Source organism: Cajanus cajan, chromosome 9, assembly GCF_000230855.2.
Source record: "Cajanus cajan strain Asha chromosome 9, NIPB_CcT2T_4, whole genome shotgun sequence".
Lineage (NCBI taxonomy): Eukaryota > Viridiplantae > Streptophyta > Magnoliopsida > Fabales > Fabaceae > Cajanus > Cajanus cajan.
Window position 1 is genome coordinate 54,977,832 of NC_138525.1, and position 25,145 is coordinate 55,002,976.

The window sequence follows — 25,145 nt, forward strand, 5'->3', positions numbered from 1 at the left end:
CTAGTGCCTCGAACGACTTCATGCTCATCAGCGCCCGACGAACCTCCTCCTTCGTGACTGGGGCCGTTAAGGCAGATTGGGCCTCAGCCCCCAAGCCAGGTGGAACCCCAGCTCTCATGTCTAGAGACCCTTGTTCGTTGTCAACCGAGAAAAGTTCTTTATAGAACCTGACTGCCTCAATTTTCATTACCACATGATCCGTGTGCCAAGACCCATCTGGTAGAAACAACCCCTGTATTTTGTTCCTCCGTCTTCGGGCGAGAGTTTGAGCATGGAAGAATGACGTATTGCGGTCCCCAAACCTTACCCACTTCTCTCTAGATTTCTGAAACCATAAATACTCCTCCTGAAGACAAGTTTCGTTCAACTCTGCTTGTATAGCCTTTTCTAAGCGCGACAGGCTCTCTGAATCCCCTCTCTCGAGTTGTAGTTGTACCCCTTTGAGACGTCGTTGGAGAGCCTTCTTTCTAGTAGTGATGTTACCAAACACGTCCTTATTAAACTTGATGGCATCTACTCGAACAACTTGTAGCCCATTAGCAAGGGTCGGCGTACTACGGCACCACGCCTCCCTAACAACTCGCTCAAAATCTTTGTGAGTGGCCCATGCAGCTTGGAACCGAAAGGGTCGATCCTGAGACTTGTCCCTTGATCCTTCACTCCGCAACAAAAGAGGGCAGTGGTCAGAGTAGACCCTGCACAGATTCTCCACATATGCTTCTGGAAACATTGCTTGCCACGCAACATTACACACTGCACGGTCTAAACGCTTTGCTAGCACAACCCCACGTTGATTCCGATACCATGTAAAACGAAGACCCTTAGCCCCCATATCCAGAAGATTACAATCATTCAAAACCTCCAGGAACTGTGAGGCCCTTGCCGTTGAGAATCGACCACCCCGACACTCCGTTGACAACATAATTTCGTTGAAATCCCCAAGCACTAACCATGGCAACGTAATCCGCCCCCCCAACTCCCGAAGATGAGCCCAAACCCGCTGTCTAAGTTCCACTCGAGGACTAGCATAAACGGCAGTACACACCCAGCTCTTGCTTCCTTCAACAACCGTAAACGATATGGCCTGAGAGTGGGAGGCAAATTTGGATAGAATAGCAGAGCAAGACATCGCCATCAAAACCCAAATACCCCCAGAATGCCCCGTAGCCTCAATACTAAAACACAACTTATAATCCAACTTATTCCAAAATGATGCCACCGAAGAAAACTGACAATGGGTTTCCAAAACAATAAAAATAGCTGGGTGGTGGAGCCTTACTAACTCCGAAACCCTCCTTTTACCTTTGGCATTAACAGCCCCTCGAATGTTCCAACTTAAAATGTTAAAGATTGTATTCATTAATGACGGTAAGACACGACAGATACTCAAGCCATCATGGCCTCCTCTTCCAATGGCTGATCATATTGCATAATATCCTCCGTTCCTGGTATCTCTTGGCCACTATCATCGGAAACATGATGTTCATTGTTCGTGTAACCTAAATGGGGCACATTGTTTGTCATACGCGGGTGCAAGCCCCCCGTTAGTCCCTCCTGCACCCGTGGGTCACCGAGAGAAGGACGGGTTTGTGCGCTTTGGGCCTTATGAATGTTCAAACCTACTACAGTGTTCGCGCCAGCTAGAATGGGCTGTGAATGGGCACCAAGCTCCTCCCCTCTGCTACGTTTCTTGCTATCAATATGGGATCCCATAATTGGTGTGTTCATAGTCGGTGTGTGGCCCCCATCACCACGCGAGGATCCAAGTGCATGGTCCTGTTCACGTGAAGGCATCCTCACGGCACGTGGATTTTTAAACTTCACACGTGATGCGGCTTCAAGGTGCACACCCTTCGTGGGGTAATTCGGAATATCACGATCCTGCTCCTTAATATCCGCCTTCCCATTATGAGGTGAATATCAATCCTTGCTAAACGATTTTCCAAGATTATGTTTCCGATTTCGCCGTTTCACGATCAGCCATTCCCCGTGCGGATCTGGCGTGAATTCCCCCATAACATGCGGAGCTGATTTCTCAGCTGTTGTAGCCACAGAAACTGCACCATGCGGTGGCTCCCCTGACTGCTGCTCCGTAACCTCCTGCTCACCGACGCCGTGTGCTGTTGGCTCAAGCCTGGTTGCATGCGGACAATTTCGTAGGACATGCCCATAACAGCCGCACGACGAACACAACAAATGTAATCCCTCGTACTCCACATTATACCAAACACTATTGAGAAAAAACCTCCCTACAACGGGTTCGTTTAAATTTATCTCGACACAGACCCGTGCAAACCTTCCCCGCGTCATGTTCAAGGTATTAAGATCCACCTTGACTGGTTTCCCTATTGCTGAAACAATTGTTAGGAGCACACTCTCATCATAGAACATAACCCCGAGACCTGGAAACCTGATCCAGACGAGAGTACTGTCGACCTTCGTTGCGGAAGCAACGAACTCCGGGGACCATGGTCTAACAATCAGATAATGATCAAAGAGCATCCAAGGGCCCCCGTGCATGACCCGTTCTCTGTCCGCCTCCAAATCGAACTTCACCATGAAGTAGCCATTTGACACGTCCAGCAACTCGAGACCTCCTTGAACCTTCCACAACGCAGGTAGCCTGTCCCGCAAGGTTAAGAACCCCACATCTCTCCCTAGCAACTTGATCACTAGACACTGTTCCCATGGTTCACACAACTGTTTCAACGTGGGTGCCGTGATGCTGAATTTGGGTAGCAGCCGATCCCCACCCTCAAATTCCAACGTCATGGCCCCCTCCTTAATAAGATCACGAACAATCGCCCGCTTAGTCGGGACACCCAGTACCTTCTCCTTGAAGGTCATTGTCTGACTCATCTTGGAGCTCCCAGCGCCCCCATCCGGCGGTTCTGATGGTGGTTGACTCTCCACAGGCATGCCCCAAATCCTCTCCACAGGCATGCCCCAAATCCAAAATTATAACTATTTTGGATATTTTCCAAAAGGTCCGGATAAGGAAAACTAAGAAATTAGTTAGTATATGTATATATAAATAAGAAACAATTTTTATTTCAAAAATTAATTTTGTGTATAATCATAATAGTTATATAAATAAAAATAATAATTTTCATATTAAATTGATTTTTATAAGATTGAGTTAAATGTGTAACTTACTTTTTTTATATTAGATCCTAATTTAAATTTAGAAATGTACTAGCTAGTATGTGCGAATTAATATAGCTAAATACATAGGGTTTGGGAAAAAGTTCTTCCATAATTTCATGACCTTCTTGATTATACACACTAACACGATACAAAAGATTTATAGATAGCAATCATTTTTCATGTGCTCTTAACTATGCGAGGATGAATTGGTGTAGACTGTTCTCTTCATTTACATCAAATAGTAATACAAATCACTTTCCAAGATTAAGAAGTTTTAATTTACAATGACTTAAGATATTTACTTTAAGTACGTAATTTTACAATTCTAGTTAAATTATTAAAAAAAATTGAATCATTAGATTTGTCTATGTAAAGAAGATCGAAGTACATGTACTCATAGTTAGGTTAGTTTTCGTTGTGGTCTTTTTAGGTGATAAGTTTTCTTTTTTAAATGAAATAAACAAGTTTTAAAATCATCGATCATTTATATACGTTTTTAAAATCAAATCCAATCATCATAATGTTTCAACCTAGACAGATTGAAAGCATAAAGATTCTCAGAACCATTATCTAAATATTATAGTACCATCAGTTATTCACATTAGTTTTTAAGAGAGATTTTGAATTTATCGCCAAAATTAACTCTTCAGTGTTCAAAGTTCAAACATCGGTCTTTGGAACTATCATCAGTATCTCTCCCCTCTAAATAATAAAAAATAAAAAAATAATTTAATAATAAAGTTTAATAAGATGAGAGTAATGTTGTTGGTTCTGTGGCACAGAACCAGGGAAAAACTGACCTGGATGAAAGGTTGTGGTTGGAAATTCCAATATTCAGGTTTCAAAAATTGAGAAAGTAAAAAAGGGAGGGAAAAAGGTGAGACAAAAGTGTGAACAGTTAAGGCGAAAGAATTTGTCACAGTACCAACCCTTACGGATGGTCGGTCTGATTCTTGTCCCAAAAAAGCTGCATGCATCCCTATTGTCGCTATGCCAACTCTCAACTCTCTATATTATGTCATGTTTCAACTATACAAAGAGAAACACATGAATCCCCAAAAGATAAAAAAAAGTACACATATAACCTAAAAAAGGTGCTGAGTCCCATTAAAATGCAATAATCATGCTGTTATTATCGGTGCCACTTATGAATTAATAATGCTGACTCTTGCTTATTTTTCCATTACCATGGTTGAAGTGCAACACCTAGTTATTATTTTATAAAATATTTGATTTTAGTTACAAACTTAACTCAAATTTTATAAAATGAAATATTTCTCCCTTTTATATATATATATACTATATTTGTTATATAGTTAAGTGATGTAAAATTTTAATACACTCTACTCATACTAACGAACTAATATATCAACTGAAAATTTGTGAGTTATCAAATAATAGATTGATGAGTTCCTTTTTATTTTATAAAAAATATTTCATTTTTATTCAAATAATTCTAATTTATAATTTATTTATTTATTTTTAAAAAGAACAGGATTTTACAAGAAGCACACATGTCCAATTCAAAATTATTGATCTTTGGTGTAGCCTAAAATAAAATAAGTAAAAAAGAAGAAGATAGAATCAGAAAAATGAAAAAAAAAAGAATTATTTTTTAGTCCTTGTTGGCCAGTTGCTTTGTTGACATAAAAATTCTCTAAGGAAATCTTGTTTTCAAGTAATGTGGATCCTATTCAATTTTTCTTGTTTGAATTTCTCAACCTTTGTATTTATAAAGACCTCTCAATTGTAAGGAGAAAATCAATCCTCTACACTCTGATTATAGCCTATCTCTCTCCAAATACCTCCCTTTGTAATTATCCTCTCATCTTGTACTACGGAATTATTTGTAAGTAAATAAATTCTTCTTTTTAATTATTTTGTGGTTTGGTTTCTGTCACTCGAAATATAACAAGATTGTAAATTTTGAAAGAAAAAACGGAAGAAGAATAAAGTAGAAAAAAAAATTATTAGACAGTTTATGATCAAATCTTGCAGTAGAGTTTTTCAATTTATAGTAAAAAAATTAATAATACTAATTAAACTACACGTGTGACATCATGAGAAGAATAATTAAGATTATACAATAATTTCTTAGAAATAATTGATAATATACATAATGTATTATATATGTTATTTATTAAAAATAAAATTTCAAACAAAAATAATTTTACTAGAATTTATAACATCTCAAACAGTACTTTGGTATTTTGCCATCAAACAGAAAGGTTTTATGTTAAGAAGTCGTTTGCATTTGGAAGACTAAAAAAACATTAAATTGGGTTGGAGTAGTAAATTACTAAGACCTATTGGTTTTCGCTAGCTCTGTTGATCTTTGTGCAAAGCCCTTTACATCTACAATCCAACGTTGACCCCATTTGTTTTAATATTTTTTAAATCACTTTTTTTAATAAAATAATCATTTTAAAAAAATAATAATTTCTATCTGTTTTTAAAAATTTATTTCTTTTACAAAAACACTCTTTTTTTTTCTTTTAATTTTAAACAAACTAATACATTGTCAACAAGAAGAGGAAAGGAAGGTGAGGAAATCTTATGGGCTTCGATTTAGTTGCTGGGTCCACTAACACTAACAGCATCAAGAAGAATACAAACATCAATGAGTGGGTGTTGGAGCTTGGCCCAGAGAAATAAAAAAAACAATAGAGGAAAAAATAGCTGATTGGGCGGTTCCCAGTTGTCTTCATATAATTTGAGCTATGTCTTGCACCGAAGAATAAAAGAATCGTGATGAATAGTTTTAGGCATCTTGATCCAGCTTCTTTTCATTTGTATTCATTGCAGTCAAATAAGTAATGATCTTTAAAAGAGATATTTAGTTCTGGGGCCACAAATTTGAGTTTGCACTGTGGCATTCTTACAAATGTCATATCCGAAAATAAGTATTCACATTCAAGATAAAGTGCTTAGCATACATTTATTTGGCAACACCATTATACTTGAGCAACAAGTTTAAGGGTGCTTATGATACTTAGATATGTATTATGTAAATTTTTATCGAGCCTACTTGAAAAAAAATAAAGAGAATAGATATAGAGAAATTACTAAATTAGAGTAAAATTAGAAGAAAAAAAACGCATTATTTGAATGGACAAAAATAAAAACAAAAATATAGAAACTTTAATCAACTTATATCTGTGCTTAAAAAATTAACACACCCATGTCTTCAATTTTCAAAGAGTCATTTCGTATCTATATCTGATATATACCCATGCCCATGCAACATAGCCTGCGGCACGACACGAGATAGTAGATGACCTCACCAGCCACTGAACACTGCATAAAATCAAGCTACACGGTGTTGGATTTTGATTAATCCTCATAGGTCATAGTGCTTACATAAAATATCAGTTTGCAAAGGAATGTAGCCCCTGAATGCAGCAATGGCTTTTTGTGCTTACTAATGGGTGCCTTGATCAGAAGTCTCACACTTAAATGTATATAACGTCTAAACTGGATGCTTCTGATTCCGCATACGTAAATCTCGGGTTGAAGCATCCTCTAGATAGAATTTTCTTCTGATTAGATATTACAGGGAAACAAATGCTTTGAAAAAGGTAAGCAGACACGACTATATTATAAGAAAATGAAATGTTTAGACTTGGTAATAACTACTACAACAATGATGAACACTTATGAGAGCATTAAGCTATATTCCCAATTTGTACTTTCAAATGGTTTTACAAGTTCACAAAGCACTTCATTATTGCAAAAAATAGTCATCATGTAAAGCCATTAGCCAGGATTCAGATTCACAATTTCCACACATTTCCGCAGTGAGAGCATTGGAACCATAGGATGAAAATTAAATGACTCAAATTTTAACACTCAACTTGTATCAGAATTAGAGTTGACTGGTCTTTATCCAACATTTCCAATTCGCTCACTATGTGCAAGAAGAAAATTGCAATTGTTGTGAATCCAAATAGCCATTGCAGTGCAGTTGTCTGATTTTACAATGGTAAAAAAAGGCTTGAGGAGCAAAATCACATAGCACAAGAAGGAGAAGACCTTATAGCTGACTAGAGACAAAACTTGTTCTAGCGCAATGGCCACCCACAAAGAGCCTATAGATACCAAACTCTCTCATTACGAAGGTATGTTAATTCTCTTCATTTTTCCTTATTCTCAGCACTCAGCAGTGTTTATCAGGTGACTAACACACATGATCAATTCACATCCCTCCACACACATTACAGTGCAAAATCAAAATCACTGAGATTAATTCAAACACGCATTCTTATTCATCAATTCAAAACAGTAATCCAACATCATATCTATCAAAATCTAAATTGAAAGGACATAAAGCATCAGCATGGGACTGGATCCAACCCATCTCGCTAAGAATTTTAACATGAATCAAGTCAAAAACTATGTGCATATTGGCATTTTCTGTGCAAGTCTTCCAAAACTACATTACAAATAATAAAAAAAAACCTAGCACCCTCCAACGGTAAAGCAACCGTAATTCAAACATTCCAAGTTAAGAACTTTAACATAAAAGATGTCAACAACTTCGAGCACATTTGGATTATCCGTTCCAAAAGTATGTTACAAAAAGTTCCTAAAATGAGCAATCCTCCAACGGTAATTCAGACATCTCATGTTTATAAATTTAACATAAAACAAATCAACTACACACACGTTTGCATCTTCCAAAACTACATCGCAAAAAGTTCCTACAATGAGCATCCTCCAATGGTGATTCAAACATCTCATGTTAAGAATTTTAACATAAATCAAGTCAACAACAATGTGCATGTTTGGATTACCAGCGCAAATCTTCCAAACTCACATTACAAAAAGTTCCTACAACGAGCATCCTCCAACAGTAATTCAAACATCTCATGTTAAGAATTTTAACATAAATCAACTCAACAACTATGTGCATGTTTGGAATACCCAAGCAAATCTTCCAAAATCACACTGCAAAAAGTTCCAACAACAAGCATCCTCCAACGATAATTCAAACATAACTAAGTGCTCAATGGTAATTCAAACATAACTAAGTGCTCAATGGTAATTCAAACGTAACTACATACTTCCACAACAAGATTCCTCGAAAAATATAATGGCAACAACAACTCTACCATGGCCAAAGTCTGTAACATAACCACAATCAAGATCCCAGCACCCACATTTACAGTGTTTCAATGGAACCACAACTGTACGTTGATGACAGTAAAGGTGCTAACTTAGAAAATTAGTTTCCGCAAGCAAAACCATTCAAAACAAAGTTAACATCCTCAAAGTCCATGTGAATCTAATTTCAACTATAGATAACTGGCCACATCGTTCTCCTCCTCAACAACAAGGCATACATACAATTGCAATGAACCCCATAGCAAAAACCAAAACCCCAAAGCCCAATCTATCTCCAGACGAGACAACCAGTTAACCATATCTACAAAACAACAACAAAAAACTAAACAACACAACAATAGTACCTACAATCTCCACTCTCCACTCTCCACCCTTCCCTCACGACGGCAAAGGGTACTTCCTCGGCCTCCCTCTCTTCTTCGGCCCCGTCCCGTTTGAAACACCTCCGGCCACCGCCGCCGCCCCCGATCTAGTCACCCTCGCCACCGGCACAGGCGTCGCCTGTGCACTCTCCCCGCCGTTGGCTGATACCACCGGCATCCAGTTCGGTAAGGTAGAAGCCGGCTGCGTAGCAGGCGGCGGAGGCGGCGGAGGCTCCGCCGCCGCCTCTTTCTCCGGAGAACCGAAGCTTCCGAGAACGAATCCCATGGGAAAAAACCCCCAGCAGCAATAATAAGCGTCCTGGCCGGGAACCAGCGGCGGCAGCGACGGAATCGGCACGCCGTGGAAGGATCTCTCGCAATTCTGGCAGCGTAAGCAACAAGCCTCGTAAACCCTAGGGTATTCGTACAAACGGTAACAGTAGGGGCATGCGGTCCAGAAAGTGGAGTTTCTCCTGCGGGAGTTTTCGTCCGCGTGAATCTCGTCGCGGGCCGCAGCGCTGTTGCGGGCGCTGGGCCCGGGCCCAGGCCCAGGGCCCGTCCTGCGGACGGGAAGCTTCTCCTGCTGGACCCATCCGGGGACGGACAAATCGACGCGGGAGAAGAAGGAGAGTTCCTTGTCGTAGACGGATTTGCGGAGGGGGTCGGAGAGGAGGGCCCAGGCGTCGGCGACGAGCTTGAAGGCGTGGTCGGCGAATGGGAAGCGGCTCTTGTCGGGGTGGAGGAGGAGGGCGAGGCGGCGGTACTGCTTTTTGATGAGGTCGAGGTCGTCGGAGCGGCGGTCCACCTGGAGGACGGCGTACCAGTCGGGGTGGTTGTTGACGCGCTTGTCGGCGGCGAGGAGGACTTCGACGATGGCGAGGATCTGGTCGGAGCCTTCGAGGAGGGGCTCGGTCTCCTGGGCCAGGATGGCGAACTCCCGTGAACCCATGAGATCGCGGTTCTGGAGGAGCTTCTCCGAGATCCCCAGGAGGCGCTCCGCTTCCACTCGCGTGGCGCTCTGCATTCTGCTCAGTGTGAAGGTGGCGGTGGCGGTGGCCGAAGACTGACTGAAGAAGACGCACTCACTCGTTGAGGACACAGGGAGACATTTTTTATCAGAGGCTACATTCGAGACGATGATTGTCCCAATTTAATTTATTGAAAAAAAATGTTACATGTAATAAATAATGTATTAAATATTTTGGCTAAATTATATTTAATCTTTTTTTAAAAATATATATATGTGCAATTTTAGTTCATATTTTAAAAGAATTTTGATACATGTACAATAAAATTATATATTTTTTCAATTTTTAATATAGAACTCGAATTTTTAAATTAATTTAATCACTAAGTCCAATTTTTTAAATTAGTTTGATATTTTTTATAAGACTTAATTTTTTATGTCTCAAATATTAATTTTTTCTTTTAAAAAATATATTTATTAAATATATTTATTGAGTTAAAAATGTAAGTAAAAATTTATTTAGTCTATACTTTTTAAAATATAAATAGTCTCTTTTTATAAATACAAATTTTTTAGAAATATATATTAGGTATCTTATTAATTTCAGTATAATTTTAAAATATATATTGGTGAATTAATTATATTGGTGTTATAATAAGGATTTTATATAGTAGTAATTTGTATATTATTATATTATTTGTCTAACTCTCTTCATGTTAATAAATATATCTCTCTCCATCATAAATAAAGTGATAATGAAGAGAGATGAATAAAAAAATGAAGTTATACATGTATTATTATTTATTTTAAAATAAAAATATTTAGTTTCTTAATTTTAAAAGCATAATTATATATATACAACATCACTTTTTTATGTTTATGTTTCTTTATCACTTCATTTATAACGTAGAGAAATATTTATTAATAGTAGAAAAAAATACACACAAAAATAATATTATATAAATTGGTGCACAATTTTATTATACATGTATCATTATTTATTAAAAAAAATAACCATATATGCACAACCAAATTGTACAATTATAACTTATACTCTCTCTTACTATAATATTGCAATTTAAAGTTCATACACAAACATTAAAAAAAATTATCACTTTTGATACAATTTTACTAAATGGTTCACCCTCCTAATAAATCTATTAGTTTTAATTATAGTAGTTAAATACTTTGTGAAAAAACAACTTAATGAAAATTATTAATATTACATTATTAAAAGGTGAGAATATTATTCATGTTGTGACATCTTTTCAATGTTTAAATTACAGCCATTTTGTGACAAAAGAGTACAATATTACTTTTTATGTCATCTCCTGTAACTTTATTTATTACATTTATTAATAATGGAGGGAAATGCAAAAACTGTTGTAAAAGTTATTGTATATTACTTGTTTTTAAAAGGTATTGATACTATAACAAAAATATGCAACAACTTAATCAACAATGTATTTTATGCCTATTTATTTATCATTAATAAATATAATAAATAAAGTCATGATAAAGAAAAGATAGAATTATAAGTGTGAACAGGTCAGATTTAAATTATTTTAATATTTAACTCAATTAAATTTAATAAAATTGAATTGGTTCAAGTTAGATTTGTAAACTTTTTTAACCAATCAAATTCGACTATAAGTTGTGTCATCAGATCGAACAATTAAAAAATAATATATTTGAAAATTTGAAAAAAATAGATAAAAGTAAAATATTTAATTCAAATTAAAATACATAATTTAAACTATGCATAAAAAAATATATAATTCTAATTATATATAACATTACAATAATCATACATGACAAATCACAAATATTTCTAACAAACAAATATTATGTCACTAAAATAACAAAATTTGAATTATATAACAAATAAAATTAAGTTATTCTTTTTGTTCTATACTTTTTCAATTTAGTCAATCAACTTATTGCTATAACATTTATAGAAAAAAAATGTATAATTAAATATATGTAAATAAGTGTATTATATGTTGTGTTGTATGTAGTACTTTTAATTTAAATTAATAATTTATTATAAGTCGAGTTAGTTCGGATTCATCACCTAGTAAATTCTTTGACTCATTACCCAACCAAATTATAATTAGGTAACATAAAAATTATCCAATCCAACTTGCCAAAATATAATTGGGTTGGTTTGAGTAAGTCAAATTTCTAAGTATATCATTAACCATTTATACCTTTAATAACAACAAAGGAAAACTTGAGGAAAAAAATTGGAGAGGCTAAATCAAAATTATATAATAAATAATTAGAATGTAACAAATTTTAATATGTTATTTAATAATATTATGAAAATATTAACTATTTTATTTAATATTTTTTACGAAATTAAAATAGTTTTTTACTTTATTGATGACACGTTTTTTAAAAGATTTTTTTAACAACTTTTATTCCCTTATCTACTACTAAATCAAATAAATCGAAGAAAAAAAATTTATATCTTTAAAAAAAATTAAGAAAACATTATTTTTTATTATACAAAACAAAATTTGTATGAGATTACGAAGAAAAAAATCTACGAATTTTCAACAAATTTAAGGAAAGAATCACATCCTTTTTGTCAAATTAACAGAAAAATTTACCAAAATAATATGCAGAAAAGTAGTAACAAAAATAAGATATTAACAAAACAAATCTACTTAAAACACCCACAAGAAAAGAAAAAAGAAAATTTGCGTTTCAAGTGGTATACCAGAATAGGGATATAAAACTTTTTAGAAAATTGTGTTTGAAAATATAAAAAGAAAATAGTTTTATATTATGAAAAAAAATTAATAATGAAATAAATAATGTATAAAAATGTTATTAAACCAGTCATAAAGAACGATGGTGAATGTAATATCAACATAAAATTTTCTATATTACCTATATCGTTTTATCAAGGAATGTCTTTAAAATAATTATTTTTTATTTTTATGTTTATATAAATTATTTTCTCCTTAATTTTTTTTAACAACTTAAAATTATATTTTCTTACCGGTAACTCCTATTCTTTTTTTTTAATTATTTTGTTTTTAAACTATAATAACTACTCATAAAAATAATTATTTTTTTGTAACATAGTGAGGAGATTTTTGAGTTTAGTTGACTCTAGAGAGAGAAGAGTATATAAAGGTTTCTCTGAGAAAGAAATTTCATAAGTTCATTCTCAAAGAAACTAGAGAGAAGTTTTAGAGAGAAGGACTCTGGGTCCATGAACTTCTTTCCCTCTCAAATTTCTCTGGTTGATTATTCTTTTTCTTTAGATCACTAACTTCTTTTGTCTTCTCTTGAAATTCAGGCTAGCAAGCTTGATTTTAAAGGATTGAAGTTTGGGAGTCGAGCTCGGAGGAAAGTTTTTCTTCTTCCCAAATTCTTGGTTGTTCAGAGCCAATCTTCAGGTAAGGAAAGTTAGATTATAGATTCATTGGTTGTATGTGAGTTTAGGAACTCATTTGGAGTAAGAATGTTGAGAATCATTGTTTGAATTGAAGAATTACTCATTTTTTGGGGTTTTGGGAAAAACGGGATTCTTTGATGATTTTGATGCATGGTGTGGTTGCATGTTAGATCTAAGGTTGTTTTTGAGTTGTATGAAGTCTATGCATTTCATTTCATGGATTGCATGTGGTTGAAGTTGTTGATTTTCAGGTTTTGAAGGAATTTTCAAGATTTTTGGAGGTTTCTGGTTGAACATGCGCTGAGCGTGCATTCATCCGGGGCCACCATTATCAAATCATGTCAGGCACGAGGCTAGTCGTACCGGGCGTTGAGACTCTTGTGAGTCTCTATTTGAGTTGGCACCGAGCATGATCTGAATGCGCCGGGCGTGAGTATGTTTGGTCTTTAAGTCTTCATGAAAGTTGTAGCCTTGGATGTTAGCTTTCCAATGGCGCTAGAATCACCCAAAAAGGAGGTCTAGAACTCCAGATATAGATGTTTTAGTGAACAGGGGTCAAGCTGCCAACATTGGTTATAGCTGTTGCGGTTTTTATAATTTTTAACAAGGTAGATGATGGAATTAGGAATTGGTGTCTTCATGAGAGTTATAGGAAATCTTCTTATCTTTCATATGAGATAAAAATGAGCATGATAAGGAGTAGTATAACTTCATATATGCTATTTTATTTGAAGGTTTCCATTTCACAATAAGTGATTTGGTTAAGTTGAAAATTGTTTTGAGTGCTTAGGTTGATTGATGTTGTTTGGGTGTGTAGGTTGGCATGATAGATGGGTTGTAAACATGTAGTATGAGTTGTGTTATGTGATGAAAATGTTGTGTGTTGATAATGTGTGATATGTTGTTAAAGTTGTTATATGTTGTGGATTTGGTGAAACTAAGTTGTTTTCATGTTGTTTATTGTTGAATTATTAATAATTTGAGATGTATAAGTTGAAGTAGTTTATTGTTGTAAAGTCGTTTAAAGTTGTTAAGTTGCATTAAGTTGATTTAAAGTTATCGGATGACTATTGTTGTGAAGTCGTAAAGTTTATATTGTGTTGACTATAGTTGCTCTAGTTGTTTAATTAAGTAGTATAAAGATGCTTATTGCTGTAAAGTTGAATGTTGTCTTAAAGTTATTGAAGTTGAAATTGATGACTATAGTTGCTTATTGTTGTAAAGATGGCTATTGTTGTAAAGTTGTTATGATGCCTATAGTTGTAAAGTTGTAAAGTTGGGGACATATGGTGAAGATATATGTCCTATGTTGAGATATATAGTACTAAGATGATAAGTTGAAAGTTATTTTAAAGTTGAATCTCTTAGTATTGTGTGGGCGATATGGAAGTAGTCGATCCATGTCATGGTTGAATGACCAAATTGAGTAAGATATCTAGTTAGAGATGTAGTCTTTGATTAGGTATTGGAGGGTGCGTGGTACTTGGAGGGCAGTGGGTGTGCTAACTCCATATGTGGATTGGTTATGCAGACCAAGGCAATGGTAGACCCATACCCAAACCCTTCTATCCTGACAGTAGTACTGGACCTCCGAGTCTAAGTGGCACACCCGAGTAATCGCCTATTGTTGTCTATACCTGGTTCTCTTCGGAGTTCCTAACGATGTCATATACCTGACCTGGTTGAGATTGGTCAAATATTGGATTCAGTAGGGTTTATGCCACCTAGACTGCTCAACCTCAGTTGTTGGAGATCTCCTAATTGTACATGCGTGATGACGCATTAGTTGATGTTGCATGTGTTGTTGCATTTAAATTGCATATAATGTATATGAATGAGTTGATAGTTGAGATTTGATGATAAGTTGTGTAGTTGTGTTGTGATGATGATTGGACGAATGAGTAGTATAGCATTACCTATACTTGTATGGTTGTTTATTGAACTCTAGCTTACCCTTCTGTTTCCATGTGGATGGACTGCGATGATTATATCGTGTATGAGAGCAGATCAGGGCTAGGTTAGAGCTGGTTGTGGTGAACGCTACAGAGAGTGGGATTTTGTTCCTAGTGTCAAAGTTACCATTATGGGTAACAGTTGTTAGTGTTTGACTGACTCTAGGATAGTATTTGTTGGATGACTGTATATGCATAGTGTGTTATTTTGTATATAAATATTTATTATTTTACCTCTTCTTATATATGTATATATATACTGTTATCCCGTCTAATATTTTATTTTAATTCATTAGTAGTTTAGTGCGATTCTAATAAGTGTAGGAATCATAGCGAGTCGTTACATTTTTAATTTCAATACAATGTAAATATGAAGTTCTTTTTTTAGTTAATAATAATAATAATAATAATAATAACTAATTATTACATTTTTTTATGCTCTTTCAATGATTACAAATTACAAATTAAATTTTCCCACACGCCTAGTCAACGACTTAAAAGCATTACTAATTGTGAAACAAATATTTTTTAAGAAAATATATATGAAAATATTTTAAGAGATCTTATTAGTGCAAAATATAAATATAAATATTTTTAATTATATGCAGAGAAAGTAGTGACATTTAAACACGTTTATTTATCATTTTTTTTGTTTAATATTTATTATTTCTCTCTTTTTTTTCAAATCATTTCATTTATTATATTTACACTTATTTCTCTTTTCTCTTTTTTCTTTTGTGTTGGATTGAATTTAGTGTTTACCAAATTTTGTCATTGTATTTAAAAATATTTTATAATTTTTTTTAGGGTCAGAATAAAGTTTGTCCTGATGTTTATAGATTGATTTACAATTTTATTCTATCATTATACACTTAAAAATATGAAATTTCGATTTTACTATTAATTAAACATTCATTTACCATTAAATTTGAATATTTATTCGTACCACTTAAGATAATACGTGATATTTATAAATACAAAATTAAATTTATAAAATACAAAAAGATTTTTATTTATATTTATTTTAATAACTCACTTCTATTTTTTTAAAATAATCTTTAAATGTCATATCAAGAATTTTAATGATAACAAGTCATAAATTGACTTTAAAACTTAATGGTCAATCAATATTAAATTAATAATAGAACTGAAATTTTATATTTTAAATAATAAAAATTAAATGTCTCTATTTTAAAATAAAAAAAATTAAAATCACATAGTAACAAAAGTAAAGAAACTATGATTGGGTGATGATGAATTGGGATAGTTAGAAATAAGGGAATTTAGATTCAATTCTCATTTCAACCATCTTTGTAATTTTTTATATCTTTACCCAAAAAATAAAAAATAAAAACAAAGAAGCTAATAATTAATGTAATTTGGCCAACTATTTTTGCATAAAGAATATTCTTGTTTAAAATCATTTCCCTTAATTCAACAAGTAACTGGTAGACTAAGCCTTGTTATGTTAGAGATAATTTAGAGGGAAAAAAATTAGATTTAAGATAAATTTAATACTATCAACTAAGTTAACTAACTTCTTGTGTTCACTATGCCTACATAAAAATTAATGTGTCTTTAAAAATACAAGTCTTTGTATTGAGAAATTATTTGAGGATATGAAGTGAAGATCTTGGGACTGAATAAGAGCAAAAACTAAGAGTTAAATTTCGTTTTGCAAGCGAAATAAGCAACTTGTCTTGCATTTGGAAGAATTGCATAGTCTTACTTTCTCTTATTATTTGTGAATTAATTTTCTCTCTCACTCTCTTTACTATTTTCAGCCTTTTTAGTTTTGATTTTGTACATTCATTGCAGGAGAGGATATTTTGGATTTGAACATTTTGTTTTTGTTGCTTCTGCTAGTGAAAATCACATATCGTGATATTCTTTTTAATAGTCTCATATTAATAAATTATTCTTTGTCTTTTTCAAACAAAAAGTTAACTAACTTCCTTAATCATAATAAATTAGATAATTAAATTTTATATTCATACATTTTTCTAACATTCATTTAAGAGACTAATTTTTCCCTAGAGACAGCCCCTAAAATCATTAAAAAAAAATTTATAGATAGATAGATGAAAACTATCATATTAATTTATATCTAGAAAAAGAAAAGGGGAAAAATATATGTGAAATTGATATATAATGTAATAAAAAAATAGATTAAGAAAATATAAATGAAAATAAATTATTTATAATGTTAGAATATTTACATATAAATGTTAAAGAAAATTGACTCCTCTGAAACCAAGTTTTTACCTCCATTTCTGTTTGTTCCAACATATATTCTTCCACACATACGAATAAAACAGGTTCCAACCGATAAATACATAAGAAACATAATTATATATTAATAATAATAAATCATATGAATTGATTCATTGACTACATTAAAAATATAATTATTAAACTCGTATGTAAAAAAATTCATTAAACTCTTTACTATTTTAATATTTAACATATTTATTTAAACAGAAAAGGACACAAAAATAAATTTTGATGGAAATGAAATCTATAATAATATATAAATGTTTTAGTAATTATCTTAATTTTCATATTTAGTAGATTATTATAATTTTTTATTATTAATTTTTTTTAAAATTAATATGTTTTTTTTATCAAATTTATCACAGCTTGAACTTAAGGCTCAAAGACCAATCAACACTAATTGAATTAATATATTTTTATTATTTTTTATTTTTATTTTTATTTATTTTTAATGAAGATATGAAGTTTTTCAATCCTACTAATAAAAGATAAAGTTTATATCTATTTACTGCTATTATTAAATTAAGTTTATATTTGTTAACTACTTTTCTTATTATATTTTTGTATGGGTGTGTAAGTGATTATGTACGATTTTTAATTTTATTGTCATGAATATTTAAAGTTTATATATATATATATATATATATATATATATATTATTGCCAAGGTATATAGTAAATTTCATTAACTTTTGAAGTGAATTACATTGTCTTTCCTAAAGAGTTGTGAATAATATACCATATTTATGTTAAAATATATAATCTAATTTATTTTATTTGATACCGATAAAATAAATTATTCATTTCTTCACTATAGTGTTCGCTTCTCTATGTGAAATATCAAATTATACTTTTATTTCTCATATTTTTATTAATTTATATTTTTTATTTTTTATTTTATAATTAAACAAGATCATACAAATTTTTTTTATTTATATTTATTTTAACGAAAAATTGATAATTATTTTATTATTAAATATTATTTATATGTTTGTTTTATCTATAAATGTCAGCCAAAATAGAATATTTGTTAAAAAATATGTTAGGTTAAATACTTAATTTGGTCCCTTATAAAATTTTAAAGTTTCAATTTAGTCTCACTTTAATTTTTTTTTTAATTTGGTCCCTAATAATTTAAATTATTACAATGTCGGACCTTCTGTCCAAATTTATTAAACGGAGTTAACTGTTGGCCACGTGGATGCCACGTAAATGTAATGTCAAATTTCTTTAATGCATCTAGAACCAGAACAAGCCGTTCTGAAACCAGAACGGGTCTTTCTGGTTTCAGAACCGCCCGTTCTGCTTGCACTCGTTGTGTGTTAACTACTACATCTGGAACGGGCCGTTCCAAATGCACAATTGACACACCACGAGTGCAATCATAACGGGTCGTTCTGGTTCTAGATACATTAAAGAAATTTGGCATCCACCTACACATCTATGTGGTATCTACATGACATCCACATCACCAACAGTTAACTCCGTTTAAGAAATTTGGACGGAAGGTCTGACATTACAGTAATTGAAATTATTATGGACCAAATTGAAACAAAAAATTAAAATGTGACTAAATTAAAATTTTAAAATATTATAAAGGACCAAAATTAGGTATTTTACCAATATGCTATTATTTTTCTACTTTTGTGTATTTAAACTTTTGATCACATATTTTTAATCAATAAATATCTATCATGTTCTTGACAATTAACTTATCAAACTCTTCAACATTGACTATATCTTGATACTGAGCACTCCATTCTTTTTTTTTTAATAATGGTTGTACTAAACTTAGAATACATGATTTCAACATTAGACCGGCCTTATTGGTTTGTAATATATACATTATTATTCACCTATCTTACAAACCCTTCATTTTTAATGAGTAATATTAACATTCATTACATACTAATTGCATATTTTCTGTTAAAAGAAAACTAATTGCATATTTCATTTAAATTTCAATGTTTTAATATATGCTTTTAAACAAAAATAGAAAGTAGAAACCGCTAAAAAAAAATTCATTCAATAAAAAAAACATCTTATAATTTTTGTTTGACTGATTATTGTGAAATTAATCCTACTCGAAGCAACAAAATACAAATGCAAGGTAGAGAATTAGTACTATCAGGTCCAAAAATGCTATCTTCTCCTCCCTCTTGCATGATTTATCTAAACTAAAATCTACATCATGTATTAACATCTTCTTTTTGAACTAACAACAATTTTGGAAATACATATGTGATGTAATTTCTACATTAAATGTGAAGCACTAGAGATGACTTTCACGTCATTGGCATCATTTTGGCTTTGAACTTGTATTTTCAAACATGCATGCAATGAGATAAACACGTACCGCATCGTGATAGTATATCCAAGTCAGAATAATAATAGTAAACCTTGAACACTCCTTATTCCTGTCACCTTTGACAAACTCCTCACATTCTTCATCACTCCATCGTTCTCCATCACCTCTCCAACAACATTACTACTACTATCACTCCTTCTTCTTCCTCCCCCTCCCCCATGTGCCTTCCACGTGACCATATCTGATGTCAAGTACAATGCATCACGTGGCTGAAAATCACTCCATCGTTGGTGAACCCTACCCCGCAAATTGGAGCAAGGTGAGACAATAATACGATGCTCCAACTCCAACCCATGTTCCACCACACTGTCTAACGACCTCCTAAACGACGTCGTGCCTGCGTTCTCATTTTCTCCTCGCGACACATCGTTGTCTTGTCCTTTCTCGACATCTAACCCATCAACAACGCCGTCAGGTTCGACCCTATAGCGACAAAGCGGACACGTGGAATGTGTGAAAAGCCACGTGTCTACGCACCCCATGTGGAATGCATGCTTGCACTCGGGCAACAACCTTAAAACCTCACAATCCTCGAACTTGCCGAGACAAACAGCACAATCGAGTCCATTCTTTTGCCCCTTCAATGACTCAAATCTGAAAGTCGGCAACGAATCTAGAACATCACGATCAACGCCAGAGTTTTTTCGCACGTGTGAGGGTTGGAAACTTGAGTGAGAGACAAAGGTGTTGCCATCATTGCAATGCTTGATGTAGAGGAGGAAAAGGAAGGTGAGAGAGAAGGTAGCGGTTAACAGACCCACTAGAACACTTGTGCTTGGCTTGAATGGCACAAAGTAGTGATTGGTGGAGAGAACTGAGGGCGATGACATGGCAGAGTTGTGGTGGGCGATTAAGGGGGTGATGAGGACAAAGGTGGTGGTGAGGGTGATGATGGGAAATAATGTGAGTGTTTGAATGAGTTGGAAGAAGTTGCACTACCCATGTATGTATGTGATGTGAGGCTATTGAAGCTTTGGTGGTGTTGTTGCTCTTTATTTTGTGTTTAAAGTTTTAGCTAAGTGATGACACTCGTATTAAGATGCGAATGCATAGGTGTTTTGAACAAATTATTTTGATCACATGGATAAGGACTTAGTCCAAGAGGGTAGGAAATAGGAACTCACGGGAAATGTGTATGTTGTTATTGTATGCATGATTGTAAGTAGTAAGAGGAAAGACAAATATATCAAACTTCTTGAATTTAATTAATTATATTCAACCCCACTATAAAGGATACGTAATATTTACTGTTTTTATTTAGTTTTATTATTTGCCTTATAATAGTTCTTATAATAGTTGTTATTATACACATGTATATATGTCTTGTATTTGACACATAATACATCAATAATATTTTTGCTCTGCTGCGTTTCTCTCTGAACCCGTAGCACTTGCTTTCGCTTCACTTATTCATTCTATTTTCGTTCCTCAACATGGTATCAGTATAGCCTCTCGAACCCTAGGGCTATGGTAGAAGCTTCCGCATCGCAACCCTTTTTTCCCCACATGTTTTCGTCCTCCATCTCCACTAAATTGAGCGACGATAACTTTCTCATATGGTTTGAACATGCTGAATCAACGATTAAGGGCCACAAATTGAAGCAACACATTGTCGGCGCAGATGCAATCCCTTAAGAATTACTATCGAAGGAAGATGCAACCAAAAATCGAATTAATCCTCTCTTCAAGAACTTCGAACAGCAAGATTCTCTCCTCAAATCATGGATGTTAGAATCCATGGAGCCCTCATTCAAGATTCGAGTAGCAGGATGCACCTGGTGCTACCAGATTTGGAGTGTACTGAAAACGTATTTTGCTTCCCAAACAAAGGCAAGGGTCAAACAGATCAAGATTCAACTTCGCAATGTTTGTAAAACGGGACCGATGAGTCACTACTTGTTGCAGATAAAGCAATTAACAGAAACATTGGCAGCGATTGGCTCTCCAGTGTCTTTAGAAGAGCACATCGATTTTATTTTTGATGGATTACCGGAGGAATATGACCCTCTTGAGACCTCGTGTCTAACGAGAAGCGAACCCTATACGGTTCCTGAGATTGAAGCTCTCTTGCTTCATCAAGAAGAGCGGCTTGAACGTCGCAAACAGAAAGAATCTGAAACAATTCAGGCAAATCTTGCCCAAAACCCCATAATGCAAAAAAGGGGAGGATCAAATTCTACCAGAGGAAGAGGTTTTGGTCGCGGACAAAATCGAGGAAGGGGCCGTTTTGTAAAACAAGGGTACAACAATGGAGGACGAGGACCCAAGATTCAGTGCCAATTATGCGACAAGAATGGACATTCGGCTTTTCACTGCTGGAGACGATTTGATGAGAATCTTTCTGATCCAGCCACGCAACAGAACACAACGAATCTCAACACTACAGAGAGTCAACAAGAAGCAATGTTGGCCTCTTCTCTTCATGCTCAAGCAGATGACATGTGGTACCCGGATTCAGGAGCATCCGATCACTTCACAAATGACATTTCCAACCTGAGTACAAAGCAGGAGTACCAAGGTAAGCAACATGTCCTTGTAAGTGATGGTAATAGCCTGTTAATTTCTCATATAGGATACTCTAAAATGCATACTGCTCAATCAAATGTTACCTTCTCATTGCCCAACATCAAGTATGTTCCTAACATATCAAAGAATTTGCTTAGTATATCTAAATTTACCAATGATAACAAAGTATTTGTCAAAATTTATCCTACTGAATGCATTGTAAAATCTCAGGAAACAAAGATGGTTCTTCTCAAAGGGCATCTTAAAGATGGATTATATGTCTTTGATAACCTTCGACCCATCCACACACACACTGATATTGTACAACCATTGGGCGTTGTCACTGCTCTCTATAATATTGTATCTTGTAATGATGTGCCACTATGGCACTCTAGGCTAGCACATTGTTCTTTTAAAGCACTGAAACGTGTAATGGTGTCTTGTAATATTGTTGTTGCTGAGAATAAAATGCCATTTGTTTGCTCATCCTGTTGTATTGGTAAATCTCATAAATTACCTTTTTCCATTTCTAAAATTGTTTACAATGATCCTCTTGAAATGATCTATTCCGATATTTGGGGCCCTTCACCTACACCAAGTAGAGATGGATTCAGGTACTATATCATTTTTGTAGACGCCTTTTCGAAGTTTACATGGCTTTATTTCTTGCAAAATAAATCTGAAGCTCTAAATTGTTTTATTCAATTCAAGGATATGGTTGAACTTCAGTTAAATAAAAAAATCAAAACCTTACAAACTGACGAAGGTAAAGAGTACACTGTTTTTTCTAAATTTCTCAAGCAAAATGGTATTCAACATAGATTAATAGTTGTGCATACACTCATGAACAAAATGGCTCAGCTAAGAGAAAACATAAGCACTTGACTAAAATCGGGCTCACATTATTAACTGATTCTGGTTTGCCTTTTTCATTTTGGACTGATGCTTTTGCTGCAACACTTTTTGTCATAAATCGAATACCTTCATATGTAATAAAATGGAAATCTCCTTTTGAAATGTTGTTTCTCAAACTTTCTGATTATACTCTCTTCAAGCCATTTGGTTGTGTTTGTTTCCCTCATTTAAGACCATACAATAGGATAAAAATGGATCCAAAATCTCAATTGTGTATCTTTTTGGGGTATAGTACAATTCATAAGGGTTATAAATGCATGACATCATCTGGAAAGATTTATGTCTCTAGACATGTGGTGTTTGATGAAAAAACTTTTCCTGTCAAAGAAAACAGTTTTTTTCACAGAGACACATGCTACTCCTAACCCTGTGAATATCTCTTACCCAACTATACCTATTGTACATAGTGTTCCACATCATGGTAATGACACAATTTTTACGGATGAAAATCAAAATCTCATACCTGAAAATACCAATCACAATCAAGTAGCAATTGGCTCTACTTCTCATCATAACATATCTCATGGCATAGATCCTCATGTAACTGAAAACTCGCATACTATGATAACTAGGTCCAAGTCTGGTATATTCAAACCTAGAGTCCTCATAGTTGAGACAGAACCTAGTACTGTTACTTTAGCCCTACAAGATTTGAAATGGTTTAATGCTATGAAAGAAGAATACCTTGCTCTCACTAGGAATCAGACATGGGACTTAGTTCCTCTACCACCACATCGGAAAGCAATAGGATCAAAGTGGATATTCAAATTAAAATACAAACCTGATGGTACAATTTCTCAACACAAAGCTAGACTTGTAGCTAGGGGTTTTAGTCAACAAGAAGGTCTTGATTATACAGAAACTTTTAGTCTAGTTATTAAACCTGTAACTATAAGAATAATTCTTTCTATTGCTCTTACAAAAGGATGGCCAATAAGACAAATTGATGTAAATAATGCTTTCTTAAATGGTACATTAAAAGAGGATATATATATATATGAAACAACATGAGGGGTTCAATACTCAACATCCTACTCTTGTCTGCAGGCTTAACAAGGCCATATATGGCCTTAAACAAGCTCCTAGAGCTTGGTTTGCTAAGCTTGCTTCTACTTTGATCGCTTTTGGTTTTAAACCAGCAAAATGTGATAATTCTCTTTTTATTCTTGTTACTGTTGTTCACACAATATATATATTAGTCTATGTGGATGATATTTTGATCACAGGGAGCTCTCCAACATTAATACAGAATCTTATTAACAGATTGAATGCTCTGTTCCCTTTGAAAGACTTGGGAAAGTTACATTATTTTCTCGGATTGCAGGTTCACTATGATACACAGGGAAGTATGCTTCTAACTCAATCAACATATATAAATAATTTGCTGACTAAACTTAATATGCAGGATTCCAAAACCAATAAAGACACCTCTTCCTCCTAGCTGTAGAATGCCAACAGATTCAACAGAGAACTTTGACAATCCCAGTCTATACAGAAGTGTTCTTGGAGCTCTTCAATATGCCACCATAACTCGACCTGACATAGCCTATTCTATAAACAAATTGTGCTTGTTTATGCACAAACCCCTGGAATTTCATTGGAAATGTGTAAAAAGATTGCTACGATACTTGAGTGGTACAAAAGACCAAGGTTTACATTTTCAAAAATCACCCAGTCAACCAATAACTGGGTTTGCAGATTCAGATTGGGCAGTGGACAGAACAGATATGAGGTCTACAACAGGATACTGTGTGTATTTGGGAAAAAATCTAGTCTCTTGGATGGCTAAGAAGCAACACACTGTTTCCAGATCAAGTACAGAAGCAGAATTTAGGAGCCTAGCTGCCACAGTATCTAAAATTACATGGATTCAGTCCTTATTAACAGAAAGAGTAGCACACCAGACAACCATTAATCTGGTGTGACAACTTGGGTCCTGTTCTCCTTACTGCTAATCCAGTCCTTCATTCCAAGTCCAAACATTTTGAACTTGACTTGTGGTTTGTAAGAGAAAGAGTAGCAGAAGGTCTCATTGAAGTCAAGCATATACCTTCACAGTTTCAAGTGGCTGATCTTCTAACCAAATCTCCTTCAACAACCATCTTTCAAAGCTTAAAACC

General features: G+C 34.0%; 3 protein-coding genes across 3 annotated transcripts; all 3 read right to left on the minus strand.

The window, feature by feature from the left end:
• Positions 1–1,920: 1,920 nt before the first annotated feature.
• On the minus strand, positions 1,921–2,943 carry LOC145952183 (uncharacterized). The gene has a single exon (XM_083064407.1). The coding sequence runs from the start codon at positions 2,941–2,943 to the stop codon at positions 1,921–1,923; it is 1,023 nt and encodes a 340-aa protein (XP_082920533.1).
• A 5,462-nt stretch (positions 2,944–8,405) lies between these two features.
• On the minus strand, positions 8,406–9,783 carry LOC109815029 (Chaperone DnaJ-domain superfamily protein). The gene has a single exon (XM_020379610.3). It carries the CDS (start codon positions 9,655–9,657, stop codon positions 8,650–8,652), a length of 1,008 nt encoding a protein of 335 aa, XP_020235199.1. The 5' UTR covers positions 9,658–9,783; the 3' UTR covers positions 8,406–8,649.
• Positions 9,784–19,616: 9,833 nt separating this feature from the next.
• On the minus strand, positions 19,617–20,435 carry LOC109815010 (RING-H2 finger protein ATL43-like). Its single transcript, XM_020379579.3, has one exon. It carries the CDS (start codon positions 20,433–20,435, stop codon positions 19,617–19,619), a length of 819 nt encoding a protein of 272 aa, XP_020235168.1.
• Between the last annotated feature and the right edge of the window lie 4,710 nt (positions 20,436–25,145).